The following is a 27,888-nucleotide window of genomic DNA, read 5'->3' as shown; positions in this document are numbered from 1 at the left end:
AATATGAAACGTGTTCTATACACACACGTCGTCTCTCTTTCCGGCCCGCGATTTTGCAGCCACGCGCGTGTACTATGGTCGTATAGTAATTTCTCCTCCACCGTGTCCCACACGTCGGAACGGACGTCTAGTCAGCTCTGAGATATTAATTCTACGAGACGGGGTCTCGTCACCGCGAGGGACGCCCACGTTGCTGTCCGTTCGGATAGGCCAATTTCATGCAAATAACGAACGATGAAGAATCGAACGCGGCCCATGCGGTCAAAGCCCCGCTTAAAAAGCTTTCGACCCTTTGACCCCTCTCTTCTGCTGAATTAAAATTCTTTGCAGATTCGTCATTGGCCAAACGTAGTCACGAAGCAAAAGCCTTTGAAAAATCCAAGACATCAAACCCGAGATTGAGATGCTTTGAAATTTAGCTTCTATCTGGCAGGCAGCCATTGTTGACGGTCCCCCAAACAAGTGGCAAATTCATTTACATATGTATATATCGAGTGGTGGCATTTTCTTTTCTTTCTTTGTAATGGAACTTTGTGATGTCCTAAATGGACTAGTGTTACCTACTTTATAATGCTATGATCATTGTCCTATTCTTGGAAGAAGAAAAAATGGAGGCAGATTTACAGCATTAATAAATTAAGCGGTGTGATGATGGCAAATACTTGCCGGATGTTGAATATAGCTTGACTCTATAAATATATATTTTTTATTTTAGGAAAACTTTTCATTTTAATCACGAGCTCAAGCCCCACTAAAGTAGCTTAGTAATGATTCAATCTATAAAGGCGTGGATGCCAAGAGAGATCTCAACTTTTAGGCCCACGATTAAATTTCGGTTACATTCCTTAAATTTGATTATAATATTGTGTAGTTCTTTGAAAGTTAAATTAATTTAAACTTAAACTCAATCGATAAGTTCAGTATTTCAAAAAAAAAAAAAGAAAAAAACTCTTCAAAATCGAGCACAAGTAATTGTAATTTTTACTAGCTAACACCTTCCACCTTCACAAAAGTCCCGAGGCAAAACAAGGAGAAAGCAAAAAAATTGATAATCTGACAGGAAAAGTTTAGGTGATGATCTTTTTGTCTTCTGAAACTGAAATGAAAGTTTGACTCCGGTTCATTTGGTAAGGTGGCGGCTACGCTCCAACATGCACACCTCCAATATATTCTCCACCTCCAAGGCCCAGAAAGGTCAAATAAAGTAGAGAGAGAGAGAGAGAGAGAGAGAGAGAGATATTTCCTCGTTTTGATTCTTTTGACAATACTATGAGAACGCAAGTCCAAAGCGAAAACAGCTATCTGTGTCCTGGCTTATCGGAGGCCCACATTTTCTCTCGATCATGGTTGCGAAGAACTCCTTAATTTTCTTGATTTTTGCCTTGAGCTACTTCAGGATGCTTAGATTGGCCGAACCAAAGGTTTCTCCACAAGAAGGTGAGTGCAAAATCTTCATTTTGTCAACTCTGGAGATAATTAAAAGTTTTTTGCTGAGTTTTTCTGAGCTTTGCCTTCTTAAGATGGTTTGGAGTAGCTAAGTTGGCTTTGCATCTGTCTTTGTTTATGGAATTTTGTGCTTTTCACCTTTCTTTAATGGGTTTGAAGCACAACGAGATCTGCCGTACAGTAACTTACAACAGAAATAAAAAAGCACAGATAAAATCCAGTTCTCTCTTTCGTCACACTGTCCACAATTCTTATTTTGCTTGCCGTTATGCTGATTCTGCTGTTTCTTGGATTGATCTTGGATAGCAAAATTACTAAACTTAGTCTAGGAACTCGGAAGCAAATTTGCAAAGATTGGTTTGGGGTTACGATTGTTTGTTATGCTTAATACTTTTCCAGTAAGTTGTCCTGATCTTTGCTAATGATATCAGGCAAATATCCTTAAATATTTGATTGGCTACTCACGTTACTGCAATGACACTTATCTTTTCGCTTATTTTCTTCTTTACATGGTTCTGGATGGGAATCAGTGGACACCCTTCAACAAATCGCTGCTAAACTGGGGGCCAAGTATTGGGAGTTTGATGGTGATTCTTGTGAAGTCGTAAAAGTTGGTGTAACAACAGAAATACCAAAAGGATCCGAGAGTACTGTTGCTTGTGAATGCAACTTCCTAAATGATACCTTCTGTCATGTCGTAAACATGTATATACTCCTCAGCTCGTTACTCAGATTTAATGCATAGTTTTGCACCCAGTCTCTTAAGCAGGGTTGATGTAACTTACAACAGTAAATAGCGTGAATATCTGGGGCTGCTTTGACAATGTTCAGATTCTTGGTTGCAAACACAAAATGAGAGGTGTTACATAGGCAGCTGAATAACATGCATTACATGACAAAACAATGAAAAGGCTTGAGTCCACAATTTTTCTTGGGAAACTAGTTATTGCGAGACCTTGAAAGCTGAGACTGTGACTCAAATGAGAGCCTCGCTATATACAGGTATGAGAAAAAAAGGACCTCTTTTCTGCAGCTGGAAATTTTTTATACATGTACACTAGGTAAAAATCTGTATATTTTGATTGAGTCAATTTCCACAATTTTTCATAATATTCTTCAGAAGGAACCAAGAAGATGCTGACTCTCTTTTTAAAATATATAATATGTAGGATGTTTAGATTGTAATCATCTACCTAATAATCCCATGCTTACTGGACTGCCGGCCACTATTTAGTTCAAAATTCTCATACCATGATAACATCCAATTCCAAACATGACATTTTAGAAGATTATGTAGACACATAGTGAACTATCCTGGAATATGTTGAGTATTTTTTTAATTATACTCTTTTGTACTTCCTTTTAATTTTCAACCTAGTTGGTTAAAAAACATTAAAGCCGGTCATTATAATTCCTTGTAACCTTTCAAAGAACAGCTTATATGCAGCATTGGTGAGTATAGATGTGCTTTGCAAATTTAAAACAGTTTTTCATTGCATGCTTGTAGCATAGCCCGTAAGGACCTCTTTCTGTTGTTTGTCTGTGTAGAAATTGTTATCATTCATCGTGTGATGTTACTTGAGTTTGTCTAATTTTGGTTTTGATGCTTTGTAGAACTCTCAAGGGCTTTAGTCTCCTGGGATCCTTCCCCTGAACTTGCTAAGCTTCCTCACCTTAGAGAAATGTGAGACCTTAATTAAACACTATCATATTTCTTGCAGATATAAGCTAATATATGGACATGGAATACTTATTTGAAATCCTACTTTGTGGATAAATACTATCTTATTCTTGTAGTGACTTCGCTTATAACTACCTCTATGGGACAATACCTCAGGAGTGGGCTTCTATGCGGTTGACTTCAATGTAAGATCCTTCTAATGATTCTATTCTAATAATTCTATCTTGTACTGGCATCTCATTAGCCTTGGTATAAATAATTGGGAGTGATGGATGCAGCTCTGTTCTCGCGAATCGCTTATCTGGGGAAATTCCAAAGACTTTGGGCAGTATCACCTCTCTTACATACCTGTGCGTTTTCAACATCTTTGTCTCTGTTGCTTGCAAGTTTGCTTACGGCTGTAATAATGTCTATAGAATCTCTTAGTTGCCATGATTACTTTTTGCGGTGAAGCTAGGACACTTACTATGCAATTTCCTTAAGTTATGTTGAATCATACTATTAGTGATTTTACTGGGGATTCTAAATCAGATGCCTTGAGGCCAACCAGTTCTCTGGCAACATTCCTCCTGAGCTCGGAAGTTTGATCAACCTACAAACTCTGTGAGATGCTGTATAATTATTTATTGTCCACTTGTTCTGATTGCAAGTTTTATATATATATTAGATGTTGATGTGGTTCTGTTCTTGGCATGTTATGCTGGCAGGATGCTGTCCTCCAATCAGTTAACTGGAAACTTGCCAACCTCTTTTGCTGGTTTGATAAATCTTACAGATTTGTATGATGTTGTCTCGTTCCTCCCATACAGATTATATATTTTAATTCAAATGTCTGATGACACATTTCAATTGCATAATGCAGGAGGATAAATGATAATAACTTCAGTGGCAGAATACCAAAATTCATCAAGAACTGCTTACAACTCAATAGATTGTAAGATCGTTTGAAATTTTTTAAGCTAGAGATGATGAATAAAAGCAAACACTAATTCCAAGCAAGTAACTATCATTTTTCATATTGTGATGCGCAGAGAAATGATCGCAAGTGGGCTGGAGGGGCCTATTCCAACTGTTGTCTCACTTTTCAATAACATGGCCCACTTGTAAGCGTCCAGTATCCTGTCATGATCCTGTGAAACTCATATTTGAAAATCTGACGTGCAGTTATCAAGTTGAGAAATTTAGAGCAAGTTCTTATGTCCTTTTCAGGAAAATTAGTGACATAATCAGTCCCAGACAGCTATTTCCTAATCTCAGTAATATGACAGGCCTTGTGACATTGTAGGTTTAGTTCTTGTTTCACTCATTTCTCTACTAGGAAATCATTTTGTTACGTGTCATGAATGTTTGAGTAACTAATCTGTTACATTGTCAGGGTGCTAAGGAGCTGTAACATATCTGGGGAGATTCCCTCTTACATTTGGAACTTAAAAGAACTATTAGTTGTGTAAGTATTACTCGTGTGAGTTATCGTCTGTGAAATTTCTAAGCTTGCTGTTTGCATCATGTACAGTACAAATCATGCTAATGTCCACATCACTCATTCTCAATTTTGAGAAGACTTTCTAACCATCTTCCATAATCTGAAAGATCCTTCGGAGAAGTCAGTGCAATTTTTCATTGTTGCACAAAGGTAGTGGTTCATCTCGTCTGGGTGCTCAAATGAACTTGGAACTTTCTTTTTTAGCCACTCTATGAGAAACGGTAGATGCGCAAGTGGGATTTGTCAAAGTCATGCTGTGCAAGAGAGCTGAAAGGCCACAATGATAACATTCCATGATTAAAGGATATATTCTACTGATGGTGTTGCCTCGAATATGCCAGAAGTTAGGTGGGAAATTCGGTTGGGACCTTGTACTGATCTTTCTTTTTAATTAAAGGAACAGTCAAGTTGTACTTTTTGTTTATTAACTCAATTAACTTAAACTTGATATATCCATGTACCATTGTTCGGCACTAATACAGAATTGCCTCCTGCTGTGGTTCTCCACATATATTTTGTTCCGATCCACAATAGTGGACTGTTCTAAGCACCTAGAATTAGAGCCTTGAAAGTGGACATATTTTTCCCACAACCAAGACATCAACTGCTGCCCCTTCTTAATCGTACTTTACCAGTTGACAATCGATGTGAGTTGCAATATTATACATATGTATAATTCATAACCTCAAAAGATTTGGTTCCACTCCAGATTAACAGCCACAAACAGTACTTGACTGACATCGCCATATCACAATAAACCATGCATCTTTTTTTTTCGTTTGTTTTTATGATTGGAGGACCAAACTGATGTTGCATGGAATTTGTGTATAAATTGGGAATGTGTGATTCATATTAATCCAAAGTTCGTTTTTCAGTTGGTGACCAAATTTAACTATACAAGAAAGTTACCAATATGGGCAGGGGGATTTTCTTGGTAGGATGTTTGGCATTAATTTCTGCATCCGGTCAAGTTTGTGTACATACTATCTTCTCAACATTGCTACCCTCTGATTATGTTCTGTGCACAAGACTTAGAGCTGGCTTTGTTAGCTGAGATTTCTGTTTTCAGTTTTTGGAGTAATATTGCACATACAAGCACTCATATCCTCCATTTAACAGGGATCTCAGCTTCAACAGATTAGTTGGTGAAATTCCAGCGACAATCACTGCAAAAAGTGTGAGATTTATGTAAGTCTGTACCCTACCAATTGTATGAGATATAATGAAATGGGTGGTGACATGACCGTGTAAATGGAGATTTGTTTATAAAAATCTTTCTTAATAGGATCGAATTAAAAGCTGAAAAATTGAGCCATGTGATCATCACATATATCTGTGTTTTTATTTTATGCGCTCTAAGAGGTAGAGGGAAGATATGAAGCCATGTTTTATGAAACCCAACATGCTTGTAGTAGCAAATGTTGCAACCTCAAATGGGGGCATTCAATCTGTAACTATGTCACAGTATATATTCGGATGCATCAATAAGTTTTGTTTTTCTCATGTATTTTGGTGCTCAATTCTTCTTCATGAGTGCTAAAACGCCAGATTTTGTTTTGGCTAGCTTTCTAACGGGCAATATTCTGAGTGGACAAGTACCAGACTCAATCTTGAAGGATGGAACCAGTGTGTATGTTTTCTTCTCGTCAAAGTTGATTTCACAAGCTTACTTCCAAATTTTTGGTTTGCCCACTTTCGCTTATTTGGGATACAATTGCTGTCAAATCTTCATCTTAAGATAAAATCACTTGAATGCTTGTTGTTGCGTGGATGCAGCGATCTTTCTTACAACAATTTTTCATGGCAAAGCTCTGACCAACAAGCTTGTCGGGACAACTTGTGAGGATTCTCGTGATTTTTGCCCAATAAGTCATAGTGTTATGTACTTAAGAAATCTGATGAGTCAGTTTTTCTTCATCTGTCAGGGACCTAAACTTGAACCTCTACAAAAGCTCTTCACAAGAGAACAACCTGTAAGATTTCTCGGTTTTTCTTTTTCCCTCACTTTAACATTCTTTTACTTGCTTTAGACGTCTATCATTTATTATTTCTGCTAGCTCTGTTCAAACTATTATGTCCCTGATTCATTTTCGAAAGGCAGGAACACTTATCTTTAACTATCGGTTTATGTTTCTACTCTGCTGCAGAAGTAGAGCCGTGCCATGCTTGGACAACTTCTGCTGTTCACGCTGTATGTATTTTTCTGTGAGCTGCAAAACATGTATTGGATACAATGCCTTTCTGTATGAAAAATGAGAAGGTTTTCTTTTTCTGTCCATGGACGGCATCTCCTCATTATTTTGTTCCTAAGACGGACCATTCTTTTTGTAAAATTTTGTGAGACCATTGTCAACTATTCTAAAGTTTAATTTGTTAAATGAAGGCTTGATTTAACATTGCTTAAACACTCCCCCTCTCTCATAAGTTGGGACTTTGGTCTACAACTAGTGCGTGGAAATGAATAATAGGGGAGGCGAATAAAGGCCTGATAAGATTTGTATCTAGGACATTTTGCTCTGATATCATGTAAAGTTTTGTAAAACCACTGCCAACTATTTTGAAAGCATAACCTATTAGATAAAGGCTTGAATTAATATTCAAATATGCTAACACCCTTATTTAAGGTCCATCATTTATTTTGCTGAGGTTTAAACTTGTTCCGACAGATTCGAGTTGCCAACATGTTAATTGTGGTGGACAAGATGTAAACATCAAAGAAAATAAACAGACGGTTCTGTATGAAGGAGATGGACAGGTCAAGGGCGGTACTGCATTATACTTCTTTGATAGAAATCGGAATTGGGGGTTTAGTAGCACAGGTGACTTCATGAACGACAATGATTTCCAAAATACACTATACACTGTAACTTTATCAGATGCAAACATGGATGTTCGCTATACAACGGCAAGAATCTCTCCGATTTCGCTTTCCTACTTCTTTTATTGCTTAAGAAATGGACAGTACACTGTACATTTACAGTTTGCAGAGATTCAGTTCACAACTGACAATGCATTTAATAGTCTCGGAAAGCGAATGTTCCATATATATATTCAGGTAGTTCCACGTTTTACTTTTGCGTCTTGTGCTTTATACATATTTGGAGTTGGGCATTCCTCTCAACATGCTACAATATCACAGGACAAATTAGTCAGGAAGGATTTCAATATCAAAGATGAGGCGGGTGGGGTTGAAAAACCTGTAGTGGGAATATTTAATGTCAATGTGACCAATAATATGCTGGAGGTCCGATTTTCTTGGGCTGGTAAAGGAACAACAAGAATTCCCCGTAGAAGTGTTTATGGTCCTCTAGTATCAGCAATTTCTGTTGTCTCTGGTGAGTGAATTGTTTATATCTTTTCTTTACGTATAATTGCTCTAGAAGTCGGTAAATGTTTTGCATAAAATCTTTGCAATTTACAAAACCAGTGTAATTTGGCCTTTACTTTGCTTTGATTGTTTAATATTAAAAGTCCAACTGCTTCATTATAATTTGGTCCCAATGAATAAGAGTACGTATCGGGTGAGACATTACCCACCCCAACTTAGGGATAAATCAGTGTCCATTATATGCTCGGACTAATGGTAGTACTACTACTACATTTTTTTTTTTTTTTTTTTTTTTTTTAAGAATATGTCGCTTAGCTTTTTCTTCGCTGGTCCAGTTTTGGTATGTGTGACTAGACCTTTCTAGTTGTTTGAGCCTCCAGCTTGCTTTGTTTAAAGGTGGATTGAATACGTGTGGGAGGAATACTCTGGTCAAATTTTATGGGCATTTGGTTTTCTTCAGAAATATTATGCTTCTGCTTTTGCTGAATGCTTAATGGATGAAGTACACTTCATTTTTCTGGCTTCTTATCATGTTGTCTCTATAATGATAATTCATCTTAGTTTAGTCAAATTGCTACAGTATAACATGCTGAAAAAGTGCACCTGCTGCTCTTCTCTATGTCAAGAGTAGATCTCGTTCTTTTCTTCTCTCCTTGTTGAAAGCTGAAAACAGATGAAATGCTTAAATTTGCATTCACTGCCACATGGATGAGGACATGACCTGGTACATTTTAGGATCGTGCTTGAAACAGAGTGAATTTTACTAGTCTTGCAGTTTTGTGCGTATGATAATTTATATGTGGTACAAAACCATATAAAGACATGGATATAAACAAAATGCTTTCTTGTTCTTTCAATTGAGTGCAGAAAGTACCTTAGGAGGATTTGTTTAAACCTACATTCTTCGTTAAATAAGATCATACATTACATGATGTTGGTTTTCAAAAGCAAAATAGAAGGATTTCTTTCCTTCATTCACAGTATAAACTAGAGCTTGTACTTTTCCTTTGATGTTTTCCTTAGTGCTTTGTTCAGAAGTAGTATTATCTTTTGAGTTGTTTCATTGGGCAGGTTTTGAAGGTTGCTCTAGTCATGGAAAAAGGAGAACTAATTCTATCTTCATAGGAGTTGGAGTCTCGTGCTTTGTTTTCTTCATGCTGTGCATCCTTTGGTGGAAAGGGTACTTGACTGGGAAAAGGGGGAGAAGAAAATCTGCAGGTTGTACCATGAATCCTTCCCTTTCAACGTGGATCATATGTATACAAGTTCAAATGAAATCCTTTTTTCAGGGCCAAATATATGTATGTCTGTCATTCACACATCAAAAGAGAGAAACGGAAACACAGCCGCATTTATTCATGAATGTTCCTTTCTACATATTTTTTCACTTTGATTCCTTCATTCTTTATTTTGCTCCTCCTTCATTCTTTATAAGAAAAGGTTCTTCGGTTGGAAAACAATGGTTATACATCTTAGTCTGCATTGCTGCGAGATTTTCCTTTGGGCATTGGAGAACTATTTCCCACTGATTTTTTAAAATCCTTGTCCAGATGATAACAAAGGATTGGATCTGCAATCACGGACTTATTCTTTGCATCAAATTAAAGCAGCAACTAATGATTTCGATCCCGCTTCTAAGATTGGAGAGGGTGGCTTTGGTCCTGTATACAAGGTATAAAAGTGCTATTCGTATGTTGACAATAACAAAGTTCCCACTTAGTTTGCTTCGGAAGAAACTGTGAGTTATTGTGGTGTGCAGGCTAAATTACCTGATGGTACTTTGGTAGCAGTTAAACAGCTCTCATCCAGATCAAAGCAAGGGAATCGTGAATTTTTGAATGAGATAGGCATGATTTCTTGTTTACAACACCCTAACCTTGTCAAGCTTCACGGCTGTTGCATTGAAGGGGATCAACTGTTGCTGGTCTATGAGTATATGGAGAATAATAGTCTTTTCCGTGCTATGTTTGGTGAGTCTATGAATTTTTCAATTGTAGTTCTTGCTAAATTCTCACGCCATGTGATCAAATTTCAGTGTATAGACAGTGAATGGGTATTTTGTAGGTCCACAGAACTATCAGCTTCAACTTGACTGGCCTACAAGGCTTCAAATCTGCATTGGAGTGGCTAAAGGTCTGGCATTTCTTCACGAAGAATCCAGACTTAGAATTATTCATCGAGATATTAAAGCTACTAACGTGCTGCTGGATCAAGATTTAAACCCCAAAATATCCGACTTTGGATTGGCTAGGCTCGATGAAGAGGAAAAGACTCATATTAACACCAAGGTTGCCGGAACAATGTGAGTTGCCATGTCTCTGTGAGAATATCACAAAAACCATATTTTGACTTGTTCTTATATGTATGATGTTGATGTCTGATGGAAATTTTAACCTAGAACTTGTATCCTTATTTGCAGGGGATACATGGCACCTGAATATGCCCTATGGGGATACCTCACCTCTAAAGCAGATGTGTACAGCTTTGGAGTTCTTGTATTGGAAATTGTCAGTGGTCAAAGCAACAGTAGTTTTGTGCCAAGTGATGAGTGCATTTGCCTCTTGGATTGGGTAAGTTCTTCTCATTTTTAACTGCGATCGGTGTTCTATATGATGAACAATCTAACGAGATGGCATGGTATGACAAGATTCATGAGAAGAGCATTTACTCATTTCAAGAAAATCTTCACTTTTAAATTATCTTGGTTTCAGTACTAGAAATTTTTAGGCATTTACATCATTGAATTTAATAAAGGTGCTCGTCATATTAGAAAATGTCCCGAAACATAATATGGTGATCCATTTATTCGATGCTGACGATATTAATGCTATGATTGCAGGCCTGTCAATTACAACAATCTGGCAACTTGATGGAACTAGTGGATGAGAAGTTGAAGCCTGAGATTGATCGAGAAGAGGCAGAAATGGTTATCAAAGTAGTTCTACTTTGCACCAATGCATCGCCATCGCTAAGACCGACAATGTCTGAGGTGGTGAACATGCTCGAAGGAAGGGCAACTATTCCAGATTCAATCCCAACACCAGGCAACTACACCGAAGACCTGAGGTTCAAGGCTCTGAGAGACCTTGACCGTCACACGAAGGGTCGAAGCATGAGTGGAAGCCGTTCGGGGAACATGCCATCAGGGAGCATGACTGCAGTACACACTTCTGGTTCGTCTTCGGCTTTTACCCACGATGAATGTGTGGAAATTAAACCAGAGTCAAGACTGTATTTAGCATAAGTGTATGTTTTCTTAAATTTAGCAATTTTGCAGCTGCATCAACGAAGCTCGCGGTGCTTGTACAAATGTTATGCACGGCTCGTTGGTGATGCATAGAAGGATGCATCATCTATACAATATTATTCTTTAACCATTTTACTAGTAATAGAAGTCAAAAGATGTTTTTCTCTCGCCTTACCTTTTCCGTATCTCACTGTGGTCGTTCTTATCATGATTACTATTATGTAAACATGTTCCGTTCAGTTGTGTAGAATTTATTCATGGAACGATCTTCCGTTAGTCCTCTTTTATCTCCATACCTATTTGGATTGGCTTTTTATTCTCTTTAAATTTAGCACCTCATGCAATTAGACATTTTATTAAGAACAGTACCCTAATTTCTTTCGAAACATACAAATAGTGTTGTATAAATCAAGGTGCAAAATATTTCGTAACTCTTTTTTTAAATCAAAGTTTGAGTGATATTTTAAGTTTTGACAAGGAAAGTCAGTACTAGTTTCCAATGGTGGTGCATGCATCTTATTTTGTCTAAGGAAAACATACTTTAGGTATTTTAATTTCTTAGTGATTGACTTGACATGCGTTGCGTTGATGATCCTTGTTGGTGGCGGTAGTGCTGACCAACAATATAAGGAGTTCCAAATCATTAATCATTGTCTAGAAGCTCATCTTTCATCCAAAAGACGATTTTTTTGACCGATTTTCCTCAACTAATTCGCGCACCGAGAAGATGGGGAAGGTTTGAACTGCTTTGCAGACGGCATTTCTTGATTGTAAAGTAAGATTGGTTGTCTTGCTGCATATTCTGAATGGAGCTTGCAAAATTACACGAGAGACGCGCCATGTATGACAATATAATGTGACGAAACAAAAGTGGAGAAAAGGTAAAAGAAAGGTTGAAAGAACCGGAAGAGAGTAGAAACATTTGCCCAACATTCAAAGCCGGGTCTTGTTAAACTTTTCTCAGTCCACTCGTGTAGGCGTCCTGCCAAGAAAGCGGCAGTATTTTGACTTTTGTTGTTTCGGTGCCGAACGACGATGAAACAGCATCGCTTCCTCGATTTCTTTCCCCACATCAACAACAATCCCTCCACATTTCATACCACAATCTGCACCGGCACAAGAACTTACCGGTAGATAAGCGGCCGGGCTGTGTTTCGTATAATCAAAGTTCAATTTGTCCTCTATCCTGATCGGCTCTGCCACCAGAAACCTCATTATAAGACCACTAATCAGAGCAGCAGTCACCAGTAAACCGACCAAGACGAAACAAACATACATCGACCAAACGAGCCCCCGACCGCACCGCAGCACGAGCTTCCAAATTGACTTATTGTCCTCGAACCATTCACGTACAAAAGGACTCACTAGATCGCACACCGAATTGCATACGCTCAATATCTTTCCAGTCAAAACACTTCACGCCACGCCTCATTGTCGCATAGGGGTCGAAGACGAAGGCGTAAAATGTACGAAAACACCAAAATGGGAAAGTAAGAAAGCTAACTAACAAGTTAATTTGGAATCCAATTGCCTTAATTAGTATTCCCGCTATAGATATGAGAACTAGAAGACGTGGTTCCACCAAGCGGAACCGCCGAGTCAGCCGAGTCAGCCGAGTCAGCCGAGTCCACCGAGTCGCCGATTCGTTCGTCATCCACCGTGGTCACTATAGACGCGCCATCCTTCCGCTCGCCCACGCTCTCACAGACCTCGGACCGAGTCACGATCGACTCCGCTGCCATGTCGCCGACTCCAGCATCGTTCGACGTTGTTATGGCGGAATCCTCGCTCTCATCACGCCGAGCAATATCCGGAACCGAAATCGAGCCGCTCTCCTCCACATCCGAGCGCGCTCGCTCGATAGGACCTTCCCCTTCCGTCAAATCGCGGTAAAGCCTGAACCTGTTCTCTCTGGAACGGGCGGCGAAGCCCGATTCGACCCCGGCCGCTACTCCGGCGGGGACCCTACCCGAATGCCGGCGCCGGAGGCCGGGGGGAATCTCCGGCGAGGAGGGCCGCTTCGGTTCCGATTCGTCGAGGGGAACGGCGGAGTCGTCGGAAGTCGGGCGATCGTAGAACGGAAAATCGTCGCAGGCATCGTGAAAGGTGGAGCCGCCGCCGCCTCCGCCGCCGTCGCCGCCGGCGGAATTGGACGAGCCCAGGAGAAGCGAGGTGAATCGGAAATCGAGGTCGGGGATTAGGGTTTCGTCACATCCTGCGTTTCTCGGCCAGCTCGGCATTGGGAACGACAAATTAAATGCTTCCGGCGAGAAAGGATGGGAAGGATCTATAAGGGAGCCACGTGGCGAGACCATGAGCGCCACGTGGCATCTGGGTCGGGGGCAATGAGAATTTTTAACAATAGAAAGTCCGAGACGTCCGAAGCTCGGGCCGGCCCGATTGTTTGGGGCCCCGATATGCCCGGGCCGGGCTGTCGGGCTTGAAGTGGAGAGGCCAATGGGAAGAAGAGAGAGGCAGGGAGGGGTTGGGCCAAGCCGCACGGCATATATTCAAGGTTGTTGCAATTAAAAAGCTCATAGTTGGACCGACCATGGGTTGGGTCAATAGGTCTGCCTCATTGTGTGCATCGATCGGCTCGTTCCTTCCATCGGTGATACGCTCATGACCTTAACTGGATAGGTTTGGTAATAACAGATAACCCCATGTATGCCTCAATTTTTTTTTAATAACCTCATGTATTATTATAGATTGAGCCAAATATTTTTAGTGGCTTTTTTGTATTTTCAATTAGATTTGCTTTTAGGTTAAAAGCTACACCTTTAGGCAAGACGCTAGCCATCAAAATGCTGAAAAATAAAATAGAGAGTCAAGAAAAAGAGAGAAGAAAAAAGTGAGTTTTTTTATTTACGAAAGTTCTCAATCTCTTTTTTTTTTTTTTTTTTTGGTAAAGGAGTTCTCAATCTCTTTATGTCTTAATTTTGAGAGAAGATCATCGTTGTATTCCAACTTTTTTCAAAGACTAGTGGATTCGCAGAGTGCCTCTGAGCGGAGACGTAGCCTAGGTTTGGGTGAACTTCGTTAACAAATTTTTTGGTATGTTCTTCTGACTCTGTCCTTTTATTATTATATTTTGCTTGGCGAATTGTTTGTGAGCGTTACTTTTCTGGAATCGACATGCGATTTCATAATAATTAATATTAGAGTGTGGGTTGGCTAATCGAGAACATTGAGGGTTTTTTCGGTGACGTTCGATTGAAAGCAAACAATATGGCAGAAGATAAAATCAGAATCAATAAGTTCGATGGGCAAGATTTTGGATGGTGGAAACTACAAATCGAAAATTATCTTTATCAAAAAGATCTATATGCACTACTTGAAGGTTGGAAACTCGAGATGGCAGAAGTGGATCCGACCGCAGAAGTCAGATGGAAAATTCTTAATCAAAAGGCATTAGGTGCATTCGTCTAGGGTTGACGAAAAAGACAATGTACCACATCGCGAAAGCAAAAACTGCAAAAGAGGCCATGAATATTCTAATGAATATTTATGAGAAGCTGTCTATGGGTATTTTTGCTGAAGAAACTAGTTAATATGAAGTTATCTAATAGAGATTCTGTGGCAAAACATATTAATAGTTTCACGCAGGTCATGGGTCAATTAGAATCCGCAGGCATAAATTTAGATATGAAGCTTCAAGCTTTATTATTTTTATGTTCTCTTTTAGAAAGCTACAATACCGTAGTGTAGGAGATTTTGAGCATCATGAAGAATGATTTAATTCTTGATGATGCTGTGAATAGTATCATGAATAAAGAAATGTGAATGAAAGTCTCAAGTGGAGATAAGTTTTCGGCGTCTAGATCTTCAATGGCACTCGTAGTGGAGAACCATGGAAGAAGTAAAAGTAGAGGAAAATTCAATGAGCGGTAGATCACAATCAAGGGGTAAGAGATAGGTTGCAAAAGATGAGTGTTGGTTTTGTCACCGAACTAGACATCGGAGGTTTTAGTGTGAAGCCTATAAAAAGAAAAGTGAGATGAGAATCAATGAGCTAATATGGTTAGCGATGGATTTTTGCTTGTTGACACCTAAATTTTTGCATAAAAAATGAGTTAATTTTTACCCAAAAAATAAAAAATAATAATAAAAATCACATTGCATATAGTTTAGAAACATTTATGTTATTTTGTTTTGTTTTGTTTTGTTTTATTGGATCGTCGGTGAGGAAAAGATTTTTCACATATTCCGCTAAGATTCTTCACATATTCAAATAATATACACTGAGGGACATACTCTTAAGCAGAAAGGAAATTTTTGGATGGAATATGCGAAAAATACAAAAGAGAATATCGCCTCAACTCCTTGAAGAAGGAAGGTTAAGACATTTCAATCCCTTCGCAACTACTGTCAAAACTGGGTATTTGCCTCCACCACCCTAGACGTCCATTTTTGCTGCCATCCCAAAAGATTCTTTTAGAAAAAAAAAAAACCAAATATGGCAGAATTACGAGATCATATCAAAAATTTGCAGAAAGACAAAGGAAAAGAGAAGATGCCTACAGAATCAAGTTCGATTGTTATAAAAGAAAGGCCAGATCAGATGATGTTATTCAATCCATTAGAATCTTTTCAAAAGGATTTGGGTACTCAGGAATCTGACCTTGTTATCCAACAGCCATGATCCCGCCATGGTTTCATTTGTAATATTATCCATTCCATGCGCTTGATAGGTGAATCTAGTGTTGAGAAGATCCCTTCACATCATGTCTACAAAACCAGAAATCCTCGAAGCACCCGTTTCTCTTGCTCCTTCTCCTTCATCTTCAACACCTCTAGAATTTTGTGTTTTCAATGCTTCTAAGATAAATTATCTTTATGAAGTCTCTCTTAGTGATGAAACCAAGATTTCTGAAACCCAAATTCCTCTCATAAACTCTTACTCCGCTTTTGCCAAACCCAACTCATCATTCTCACCTATCCACTTTATCCGCCAACTTATTCACCAAACCCCAAAGTAAGTAAAGGAGTACGTCCAGTCCTCCAAATTCAACCAGCACCTCATTCCTACTATTGAAAATGAGTATTTTGTTACTCTTCAGATCCATCCAGAATTCCCCAAACAATGGGCTCAACAGGGATACACTCATGTCCACAACAATGTATTCAGGGGAATTATGCACAAATAGAATGAGAAATAAAATATATAGCGAAGATACAATTTTTGGGCTTATAAAAGACATCGCGTACGATTTTTACCAAAAAAAAAAAGACATCGCATAAGAAAAAGACAGGGGGGTTCTCTCATTTTTTTGTAAAAAAAAGAAGAAAAGTCAAAGGAAAAAAAGAAAGAAAGAAAGGGAGAGAGAGGACGTGAGTGACATGAGAAAGAGAGAGAAAGAAAAGAAAAAAAAAAGAAAGAAAGAAGAAAGAAAGAAGAAAAAGAAAAGAAAAGAGGTTGCATCGTCTTCCTCGCAAAAGAGGGGGGCCTTCGACCGTACCGGCGGCCGAGCCGCCGACCGTCGTTGCTCCGCCGGCGACCCACGAGCCCTCTCCGCTCAACCTCTACTCCGCCGGTCTCATCCACAACCCTCACCGTGCCGCCGAGATTCCAGCAAGCCCGCAGCATCGCAGATCTCGAATCCCTTTCGGCGACGCCATTGCTCAATCTGCCGCACTGGAACACCCCCGACTCGTTTGCAACCCGCGACCTAGCAGACCTCGAGCCGGCTCGTCGCACCTCTGCTGTTGCTGCGCCTTTGATCGGTCGAGTACCAGCAACCCCGTCACTTGAGTATTCCTTCACCCGCCGACCCTTGCCACCACACTGCCGCCACTGCTCAGCCGTCGATCTTCGCGACCAGCCGCGACCCGACGCCCGCGTTTTTCACCTTCTCGTCGCGCCCGACGCCACCGGAGTCCACTGCCGGTCTACTTTGCCGCCGGTTCGCTCGCCGCCAATCCGCCCATCACCGGTCGACACCGGAGCTCCGAACACCGGTGACCTAACCTTGGACGATCACCACATTGTTGCTTTGCTTGAAAAGGAAAAAAAGAAAAACAAAAGGAAAAAAAAGAAAAGCAAATTAGGTAGTTTTTCTTTCTATTTACTTTATTTCGTTTTTTTATTATGTTCTTTTTTAGTATAATTATTCCTTAGTGTAAGGATGAGATGTTTAACATGAAATAGCCTTTGAAATTTGTGATTGATAGTTCGATTTTCGCGCCCAAAATCCGACTCGCAATCACTTGAAAAATGCCAATCCAATCTCACGTCCGAGATTTGTTTTGCGATTTATTTAAAATTGGCCAACTCGATCTCATGCGCGAGATATTGTTTGTCAATTTGGATATCAATATTGTCTTGCTACGATCTGCTGCCTTGTCGTTTAAGTTGATTTTGTTTTTGTAAAAAAAAATCCAAAAATATGAGTTAGATTAAGTTTATTTCTTGTTTTAGGGTTTGCATATTTAGAATAGGAATTTTATTTCGAATTTCAAAAAATAAAAATAAAAAATCAAATCAATCAATTTAGGTTGCTAGTTTTTTTAACTTAAGGTTGCATGTTTAATTATTTGACAATTTTTAATTTCGAAATTAATACAAAAATACAAAAAAAAAAAATAGAATTAGGGCATTCTTTGCATGTCATTGCATTGTGGGGTAAAATTTCATATAGTTTAATTCTAGATAATAGTTTTTAATCTATTATAAGTTTAGATAAATTTGTTAAATAGATTGCATTTTAGTTAGGGATTTCTAAGTTAGGATAACATTCTAGTTTAAATTAGGATTTGGCTTAACCTCATTCCTAATACAAATTAGATGATATTTTAATTTAGATAGATAATTTTCGCATTTTTATAATTTCGAATTTCAGGGAAAATACCAAAAAATGCCTTAGAATAAATTGATTCCATTTTTTTTAGTATAGATTGCATCTTATTATGTCATATAGTTAGGTCATATTGCCATGTCATATCTTTTCATGTTAGATTAGTAGCATGCATTGTATGATTCTCATTAAATAAGTGAAAAAAGAAGAAGAAGGAAATTGCGTGTTAATTAGAAATCATATGTAGAACTGTTGATGTAAATTTTGATCTAATAATGCAGATGCTTTCGTTGCTACGAGGTAAGTCCCTGCATTTTTTTTATTTGCTTTCCTTGGGTGTTAAATTGGTGGATTGCACACCCGCATGATCACCTCACATGTTAGGGAAATATATTTAAAATCAATCCAAACTGCCTGCAAAACTATTTTTGAAAATAAAAAAAAATGGTACCGGAAGGACATTAGAGAAATCTAGTGTAACCAAATCCCTGTATCCGAAGTCTCTAGTTCGTAAATTATTTTACTTAGGTGTCTAATCAACCTACCGTAAACTGATTAGTGACAACTTCTATATAAAATCCATTTGCATGTTAAGAAATTTAAACTTAAGTCACGAATTGATATGGGTTTGGGAGAGTTCGAGTTAAGTCTAGGCTTAACAATTCATTAGCCAAACCTAGGTGGTACACCCGAAAATTTTGGTCGCGACATTGCTAGATAATTTGTATTTGTTTGCAAGGTTTGACTTGACGACAGATAAATGGTTTATTGATTTGGTGCTTCTTACATATTTGATGATTATGCTAATGGATATTTCGAACAAGTGGTTGTGGGGAATTGCTACATGTGTCCTATTGTTGGGAAAGGAACTGTGACTGTGAACATCTCAGGTGGAGGACGTCTAGTTTTACGTGAAACTAGGTATATTTCGGAATTAAAGAAAAATCTTATTTCAACCAGTAAACTTGAGCAAGAAGGTTTAGTAATAACTTTTGGATACGAATAGTGAAAGATAACCTCATGGGCAAGAGTAGTAGCAAAAAGAAAGCGTATGGGTGCATTTTACCTTCTCCAATGAGACAATATGAGTGATATGGTTGCAATTACAATGGCTATAGGTAATTTGTCTACTCTTTGGCATTATCGTTTGGGATATCTTGGTGAAAAAAGGTATAAAGCAATTACACTAGAAGAAATTACTTCCGGGTTTGCAAAAAGTTGATTTAGATTTTTGTGAGAGTTGCATTTATGGAAAACATAATGTTGCTAGTTTTCAATTGAATGGACGACATAATAAAGGTTAGAAGCTAGAGTTGGTTCATACTAATGTATGTGGACCTACTTAGGAACTCTCTTATGGCGGTAAGAGATATTTTATCACTTTCATTGATGATGCGATAGGGAAGACTTGGGTCTATGCTCTTAGAGAAAAATCAAAAGTATTCAGGATGTTTAGAATGTGGAAGACCATGGTAAAAAAAGAGATAGATTATCAGATTAAAGCCCTGAAGTCTAATAATGGTGGTGAATACACAAGTAAGGAATTTGCAGAATATTTGAGTCAAGAAGGCATACACGGGTTAAAGATTGTTCTTAGAACTTCTCAAGAAAACGGTATAGCTGAAAGGATGAACATGACTATTCTAGAACATGCGAGATGCATGAGGCTACGCGCGGTCTCCCACTATACTTATAGGTTGCCACCATTGATGCAGTTGTTTATCTTATCAACAGAAGTCCATCTAGTGCATTGGATGGAGAAATACCACAAGAACGGTGGTAAGATAAAAAGATTAATTATTCACATCTAAAGGTGTTTGGTTGCATTGCATATGCTTTGATTGATAGGGAAGATATGAAAAAGTTTGATACTAAGTCCCAGAAGTGCATCTTTATCGGATACGGTGGCGACAAGTATGGCTATAAGCTTTGGAATTATGAGAATAACAAAGTCATCCACAGTCAGAATGTGGTATTCCATGAAAAAAAAGATGTACAATGATCGTCAAACAGAGCATGAGAAGGTAGTAGAACCAGAATATGTTGAATTAGACACAATGCCAGTGAAAATGTTTCCAGTAGATCAAAGTGTGCTTGAAAGAGAGGTTCAAGATGAGCCTATTATTAGTGAAGAGGTAGTTCAAGAGGAATGCAGTGATTTGAAGCAAACTAACGACCCTGAAGTTCTGTATTGATGAGGTCTACACGTGTGAGAAAGCCAAAGATAATTTTTGATCCATCAGCTAATACTGTTCTTAGCCATATTTTATATACAAATTTAAGGGAACCGGAGACTTACGATGAGGCAAAGGTAGACACGTCTCACTTGTAGTAGGAGTGTGCTATGAAAGGCGAGATGAGCTCGTTACTTCATAACAAAACTTGGGAGTTTACCAAGTTGCCTACTGGTAAAAAAAACTTTATTAAACAAATGGGTGTACATGATTAAGAATGAAGCAGATAGTAGTATTAGATATAAGGCGAGACTTGTAGTCAAGAGCTTTTCTAAAAAAGAATGGATCAACTACTTCGAGATATTTTCATCTGTAGTGAAAATGACAACAATTAGAGTTCTGCTGAGTATAGTTGCAGTGGAGGATCTTTATCTTGAGTAGTTGATGCATCCCGCATTGAAGACCAGCTCTCTCGACCAAGAAGATCGGCCCGTATTCAAGCTCGACGAAACTGAGAAGCTGTATCGAAATCTTGACTCCATCCCAGAAGTTTGAAAGAAGACACCTTGGGAGCCATGAAGACGTTATGCTTTTACTAGTTTCTAGTTCCTAAGCTCTTTATTATTTTTCTAGTTTCTAGTTTCTAGTTCCTAAGCTCTTTAATGCTTTCAAGTTTCTATGCTCTATCTTTATTTCTTTGACGATATAAGCCATCCAATTCCTTGTAGAAGAAAGACGACATTTGATGAATGAAAAAAAAACTTTGCTTTGAAGCAAGTATCGTGAACCTTGTAGTGTTTATCCCTTTGAAAACCTAGAAGAGTTTTCACTCCATCCTTGAAGAGTTGGAGCTTTTGAAATCTGCATCCTTGAAGAGTTGCAGTCATCAATCTAGAAGAATCGGTGCCCCCTCAACTTCCTTGGAGGCCTAGAAGAGCAACCAACGGAGTTTCCATCTTTTCATATTCTGTTCGTTATTTCCAACCCAATTTCGACCATCTTACAGTGCTTATTTCAGAAAACCCAAAACATAGAAATTGTAGATCCAGAAGTCTTTGTTCATTTGGCTTTAGAATCAGGTCAATCCGATTTGTATCGACAAAGATACGACTGTTCTCCTGAGCTTGCGCAGTGCTGAAATTTCTGTTCGTCTTGTTTCCCGTGCACGAGTCACTCTCCCCATCCTATTGTTTGAGAAAGCCTACCCTTGGCTTGCATCAGTAGTTAGACGTAAAAACATCGTTTTTACACGGTGACTTAGATGAAAAATTATATATGGCACAACCTAAGGGTTTTGAAGTTAAAGGTAAGGAGCACATAGCATGTCGCTTGAAGAAAAGCTTGTGTGACTTGAAACAAGCTCTGCGGCAATGGTACATACAATTTGATGGTTTTATGAAAGAAAAAGGATTTACACACTGTGAGTCTAATCACTGTGTTTATTTTCGCAAGTATGATGATTGTGACATTGTGTATCTCTTTTTATATGTGGGTGACATACTGGTTACTAGTTCCAATATGAAGAGAATCGTAGAAGTAAAAAAGATGTTATCATCACAGTTTGCTATGAAAGACTTAAGAGGCCAAGAATATTTTAGGCATGAAAATCATCAGGGACAGGAAAATAAGAAATTATGGCTGTCGCAAGGAGACTATGTGAACAATGTGTTAAAGAAATTAACATGGACAAGGCAAAATCAGTTGCAACTCCTTTAGCGAGTCACTTCAAACTTTTCAAGGATGTGTCCGAGCACTCAGGCTTTGAAAGATGAGATGGCGGTAGTTTCATATACATCAGCAGTAGGGAGTTTGATGTATGCCACGAGACCAAACATTGTATAGGTAGTGGGAGTTGTGAGTCGATATATGCATAACCCAGGCAGAGAGTATTGGAATGCAGTGAAATGGATATTGAGATATCTAGTAGGTATTTTCAATTACTCACTTTGTTATGGTGATACATCTCTAAAGTTACAAGGTTATGTAGATGCAGATCATTCGAGTGATTGAGATAGTGGCAAGAGTACCATTGGATATGTATTTACAATTGCATGTACAGTAGTGAGTTGGGTATCTCAACTACAAAAAGTAGTGGCTCTATCGACGATAGAGGCATAATACGTGACGATCACAAAAACCTCCAAGGAAATCATATGATTACAAGATTACATGGAGGAGCTACATCGAAAACAGCCAGTCTGTACACTGTGGAGTGATAGTCAAAGTGCAGTGCACTTAGCAAAGAATGCAGCTTATCACTCAAGGACTAGACATATCAAAAAGCATTATCATTTTATCATATCGGCATTGAAAGATAATGAATTAAAGTTACAGAAGATTAATGACTCAAAGAATCAAGCTGACATGTTGACCAAGGTAGTAGACAAAGATAATCATATTTTCTGTATCACTACCATTGGTATTACTCCATGTTGATTGATGAGGAGTATTGTAAAGGCACAAGTTTTTTCAAGTACTACTTTTTTGAAGAAGATGGATGCAAAGTTGCTTGGTGCTCAGGTATATTTGTCTTTAAGTGGGAGATTGTTATAGATGAAGCCAAATATTTTTAGAGGCTTTTTTTTTGTCTTTTTTATTATATTTGCTTTTAGGTTAAAAGCTACACCTTTATATTAACGATGGTAAGACGCTAACCATCAAGACGTTGAAAAAGAAAATAAAGAGGCAAGAAAAAGAGAAGAAAAAAGTAAGTTTTTTCTTTACGAGAGTTCTCAATCTCTTTGTGCCATGATCTTGAGAGAAGATCATTGTTGTATTCCAACTTTTTTCGAAATCTAGTAGATTTGCAGAGTACCTCTGCGTGGAGACATAGCCTAGGTTTGGGTGAACTTCGTTAACAAATTTTCTGGTGTGTTCTTCTGATTCTGTCCTTTTATTATTGTATTATGCTTGGTGAATTGTTTGCGAGCGTTACTTTTATGGAATCAACATGCGATTTCGTAACATGTACGTCTCAAAAACTTTTTAATTCATTTAAACTACATGTTGAATTCAAGCTCATCATTGGATTTTTGAGTTTTAATCAATCGAGACAACTTAAGATGTTGCTTAAGCTTATTGCAAAGTGTCTATAAACATCATGTAGCTAACCCTTATTGAATTAGCTGAGTGGGAGCTCCTGACTTGGACGTGGCTGAAGTAGATAGCAAGTATCACCTGGAGGGGGGGGGGTAAGTAAGGGATTTTATAAAATCTTGATAATTCAAAGTGAAATAGAAAGAGTCAAGATCAAAATCTGAACAAAAGATCAGATTATATAGAATCATTTGTATAGTAGAACAAACTTTAGAAATACCTTGTGAGTGTGTAATAGACTATAATAATAAACCAAAAGAGATTAGGGACAAGATAATTTGCATGCAAGATTTATAGTGATTTGACTTAAATCAATCCTACATTTACTATCCCATACTGATAGTCCACTGGCTAGATTCCACTAGATGATTAATAAGAGATTATAATATTGAGTATTAACACTCAATGTCTGATAGATCACACTATATCACTCGGTTACTTTTTTTGTACTTCTCTCATGATCACAAAAATTAAGCTTACGAAAAACAAGTGTATGGTCGAAGTATACTCATAATTTGGAATTCTAAATATTGGGTCTCGTCTCTTACATGCTCCTTGGTACCTTGGTCTCTTTATAAACTCATTTATTTCCAAACTAGTCGTTGGATAGTCTCCAAAGGATAATATTCTAATCTATTAGTTGGGCAAATTTGTATCAAGAAAATTGTGTGGCCGTTGAGAGACAAAACTAAATCTTCACTTGATTCTAATCACCCATACAACTAGAGTCTTGGTTTTAATAAGTAAAGCATCTCCATTTGAAAAGAACTTGTCTCAAAATTGATTTGCCAATCAAATAAGATTGAGTTAATCCAATATTTTTTAGTGTGAAATATGAACCAGATCACTAGCCATTATACATTTTGGATTGTGGTCATGTTCTAAACTTGCGTCTCATTTTAGATTTGAGTCATGTTTTGAACTTGTCTTGGTCTAGACTTGAGTCACGTTTTGAACTTGTCTCAGTCTCAACTTATGTCAGGATGGGAGCAAAAGTAATTTTCTTACACTATTTGGTTGTTTGAATTTCTAACTAGAATAATACTAGATAGGATAAGATAAGATAAGAAATCTACGGATTTTGCTACATCCAATCTATTATTTGGTGAATTGCAATAATAAAGTCAGATATATTCACATAATCTTATGTACATTTTTTGGTATAAAAAACACATCAATGTAAATAAACCTAAAAGTTCACAAACCGATATGGTAAAAATCTCTTGTGAAATTATTGCTTAATTTATTTTTATTTTTTACTCTCTTTTTTAAATCATTTTATTTTTTATTTCTTTTTTCCCCTTTCATCATTCTTTGATGAAATTTTATTAAATAGTAAACTGTACTAATATACCTAAAATACAAAAATGCCTCAAAATGTAATAAATATAAATATAATATATATTTATATTTATATATTGAATTTATATTATAAGATAGAATTAAAGTCGAATATATAAATAAAACTAAGATTAAATTAAAAAAGCTAAATTTTCATTTTTTTTTCATATTTTGAATTTCTTATATTAGAGTTCAAATACTATTTATATTGAAATATAATTTCAATTTTCTTAAGTTAATAATTTTGTTATTTGAAAAAAATAAATTTTATATTATGGATATTACAAATCCTATATATACACACACACACACACACACACACACACACACACACACACACACACACACACACACACACTACCTACATATATATATATTTTGATAACCTAGGGAACCTCGTAAGCCGATAGCCGGCGAACAAACTTTGAAGGAGCGACTGCAGGATCCATCGCCATAGTACGTGACTGCAAAACCCACTGTCACAATACTCTAGGTAAGAATCCCTAACGACACTTTTGGGATTCGAACTTCTCCCCTTCATGAGGGGGAGAGAGCCCAAGCCAGCTGCGCCGCTGAGGGCGGTGATCCTATCTATCTATATTCCATCTTTCTTATAGAGTAATTTTATCCAGCTTATATCCCTTTTATATTCAATTTAATACTATCTTGAGTAAGCATTAAACACGGTATAGGATAATATTGATCTTATCTCGAATTTCATCTCAACCGCCAAACGTAGTCATAGTGTGAAGATTTTCATCTTCAATATAAAGTCTAAACTTAAGCCCGAGCTTATTCCAACTGAAATAGACTTAACAGTTTGGTCTTCAGTTCGAACTAGATTGAGATAACTTCACTCCAAGAGTATTTTTCTAGATCAATATACTTTAAGATGATTATCAGACTGACCAAATTTTCATGAACAATTTTGTTGACGTCAAAATCTATTAGGAAGTTTTCTCAATAGTGGCAGGTCTTTTACTCAAATTATGGATTCTCTACCCACCTAGAGTAACTTTAGGAGCCACGCCATCCACTGTATGCATGAAGCCCTTCGTTTGATACAGGTGAATGAGACATTTTATATATCCTTGTGAAAATAAGTCACTTCATTAAAAAAGAAAAGGAATAAGAACACTTCACGACTGCAATATCATCGCCCCTAGCAATGACTCCATAGCAATTCTCAATCCGGTATCGTCTCACGTCGCTTGATTGCGAATTTGAAACGGCTTCTATTCAAACACGTCGTCTCTCTTTCCAGCCCCGCGATTTTGCAGCCATGCACGTTTACTATGGTCGTATAATAATTTCTCCTCGACCATGCCCCACTCTCGTCGGAACGGACATCTAGTCAGCTCCGATAAAATAATTCTACGTGATGGGGTCTCGTCTCCGGGTCGGACACCCACGTCGCTGTCCGTCCAGATATGCAAATTGCATCCAATAACGAACGATGAAGAATCGAACACGGTCCATGCGGTCAAAGCCCGCTTAAAAAGGACTTCCACCGAAGGAAAAGTCATTTCCAGATCGTCATCGGCCAACTGTAATCACGACGCAAAAGCCTTTGAAAAATCCAATACATCAACCCTGAGATTGAGATGTTCTGAAATTAGCTTTTATCTGGCAGCCATTGTTGACGGTCCCCTAAACAAGTGGCCAATTCATGTACATTTGCACATAGCGAGTAGTGGCATTTTTTTTTTCTATGTATTGAAACTTTCATGATGCCTTAAATGTAATAGCATACCTACTTTATAATGCCTTAAACGTAATAGCATACCTACTTTATAATGCAATTATCATTGTCCTATTCTTGGAAGAAAGGATGTTTAGCAGGAAGGCCAATTTACGTCATTAATAGATTAAGCAGCTTGTGATGATGGCAAATACTTGTCGGATGTTGAATATAACTTGATTATGTAAATATATATTTTACTTTAGGAGAATTTGCATTTTCAGTTTCGAGTTCAAGCCCCACTAAAGTGGCCTAGCAATGATTCAAGCTACAAAGGTGTCAACCCCAAGAGAGATCTCGGCTTTTAGGCTCACGATTAAATTTCGATTACATTCCCATTTTTCCTCTACAAAGGGGGAGAATGTAAATATGCATATCTAGTCTTCTTCTTTTTCCAAAAAAATATGCATATATAGTTGGTTGCTTGTATTTAAGTCTGGTGTAAAATATCGAGCTCCAATTACATTTTCATAAATTATTATGCTCAAATTATTTAGTTCACATGGTAAAAATTCATTTCTATTTAAAACACATGTCACTAAATAACTTATGTAGAAACAAGAGCTACTGTTTTATAATCTTATTCTTTGCTCATATTATTTATTTGTTTATCTTCATTTTATATTCATTGAATATCCTAACTATGGAGATTTCACTACATAGTCATGATGCCTTAATCTAAATTCTCATTTTTGGCAAAATCATTAAATTTCTTTAACTTTTCACGAGTACAAAATTAAATTATAGCAAAAGCTTATTGGTCCAACAGGTGGCATGCGGAAAAATTGTCCCACATATCATAAGTGAAGTGTTTAGTGGCGAGTATTGGAGTGTACATTCTCTGAGCTTCGGTATTAACTATAGTATATAGCTTCGACGTTAAGTATGTATATAATGGGTTTGATCATGTGTTACCGAATAAGCTTTTTTCAAGGTCAAATAAACTCGATTAACATTTTGATGCTAGGACTTTTTTGTTTTTAATAGCAAGCATATTCTACTCTAAGCTAGAGCTTACATAACGTAAATTTAAAATGATGTCGTTGTGTCTAAATGTTGACATGTCGATTTATAATATGGTGAATTGATATGTGTAATTGAAACTTGAAAGTTCAATTACTCGATGAGTCACGAGTATAGTATAATGTAATAACTATAATATTGTGGAGTTCTTTGAAAATTAAATTAATTTAAGCTTAAACTCAACTGAGAAGTTCAGTATATCAGAAAAAAAAATGAGAAAAAAACCCTCCAAAAGTCGAGCACAAGTAATTGTAATTTTTACTAGCTAACACCTTCCACCTTCAACCGACCAAAAAAAAAAAAAAAAAAAACACCTTCCACCTTCACAAAAGTCCCGAGGCAAAATTTGATAATCTGACAGGAAAAGTTTAGGTGATGATATTTTTGTCTTCTGAAACTGAAATGACGGAAAAAGAAAGTTTGACTCCTGAGTTCGTTCGGTACGGTGGGGGCTACGCTCCAGCATGCACACCTCCAAGGCCCATAAACGTCAAATAAAGTACAGAGAGAGAGAGAGAGAGAGAGAGATTTCCT

General features: G+C 37.6%; 2 protein-coding genes across 2 annotated transcripts in view; one reads left to right on the top strand and one right to left on the bottom strand.

Moving 5' to 3' along the window:
* The window catches only part of LOC120292739, a 33,342-nt gene extending 19,915 nt beyond the window's left edge, over nucleotides 1-13,427 (bottom strand). The window contains exon 1 of the mRNA XM_039311119.1: nucleotides 12,970-13,427. Within this exon, the coding sequence (XP_039167053.1) occupies nucleotides 12,970-13,425 (456 nt within the window). The 5' untranslated portion in view covers nucleotides 13,426-13,427. The remainder of the gene's footprint in view (nucleotides 1-12,969) is intronic.
* Nucleotides 1,233-11,356, top strand: LOC104440858 (probable LRR receptor-like serine/threonine-protein kinase RFK1). The gene is given in 25 exon segments (XM_039311117.1): nucleotides 1,233-1,437; nucleotides 1,977-2,151; nucleotides 3,061-3,093; nucleotides 3,095-3,130; nucleotides 3,244-3,312; nucleotides 3,406-3,477; nucleotides 3,659-3,730; nucleotides 3,835-3,906; nucleotides 3,990-4,061; nucleotides 4,159-4,230; nucleotides 4,337-4,408; nucleotides 4,503-4,574; nucleotides 5,730-5,798; nucleotides 6,175-6,240; nucleotides 6,387-6,449; nucleotides 6,536-6,583; nucleotides 6,758-6,801; nucleotides 7,277-7,665; nucleotides 7,750-7,945; nucleotides 9,010-9,156; nucleotides 9,489-9,610; nucleotides 9,698-9,908; nucleotides 10,003-10,240; nucleotides 10,358-10,508; nucleotides 10,778-11,356. Coding segments are annotated over 25 exon segments (3,060 nt in total). The 5' UTR covers nucleotides 1,233-1,343; the 3' UTR covers nucleotides 11,183-11,356.
* Nucleotides 13,428-27,888: the final 14,461 nt, after the last annotated feature.

Source organism: Eucalyptus grandis, chromosome 4 (assembly GCF_016545825.1).
Source record: "Eucalyptus grandis isolate ANBG69807.140 chromosome 4, ASM1654582v1, whole genome shotgun sequence".
NCBI classification, from domain to species: domain Eukaryota; kingdom Viridiplantae; phylum Streptophyta; class Magnoliopsida; order Myrtales; family Myrtaceae; genus Eucalyptus; species Eucalyptus grandis.
The sequence above is the reverse complement of the archived record's forward strand: the minus strand, read 5'-3'. Positions and strand labels throughout refer to the sequence as shown.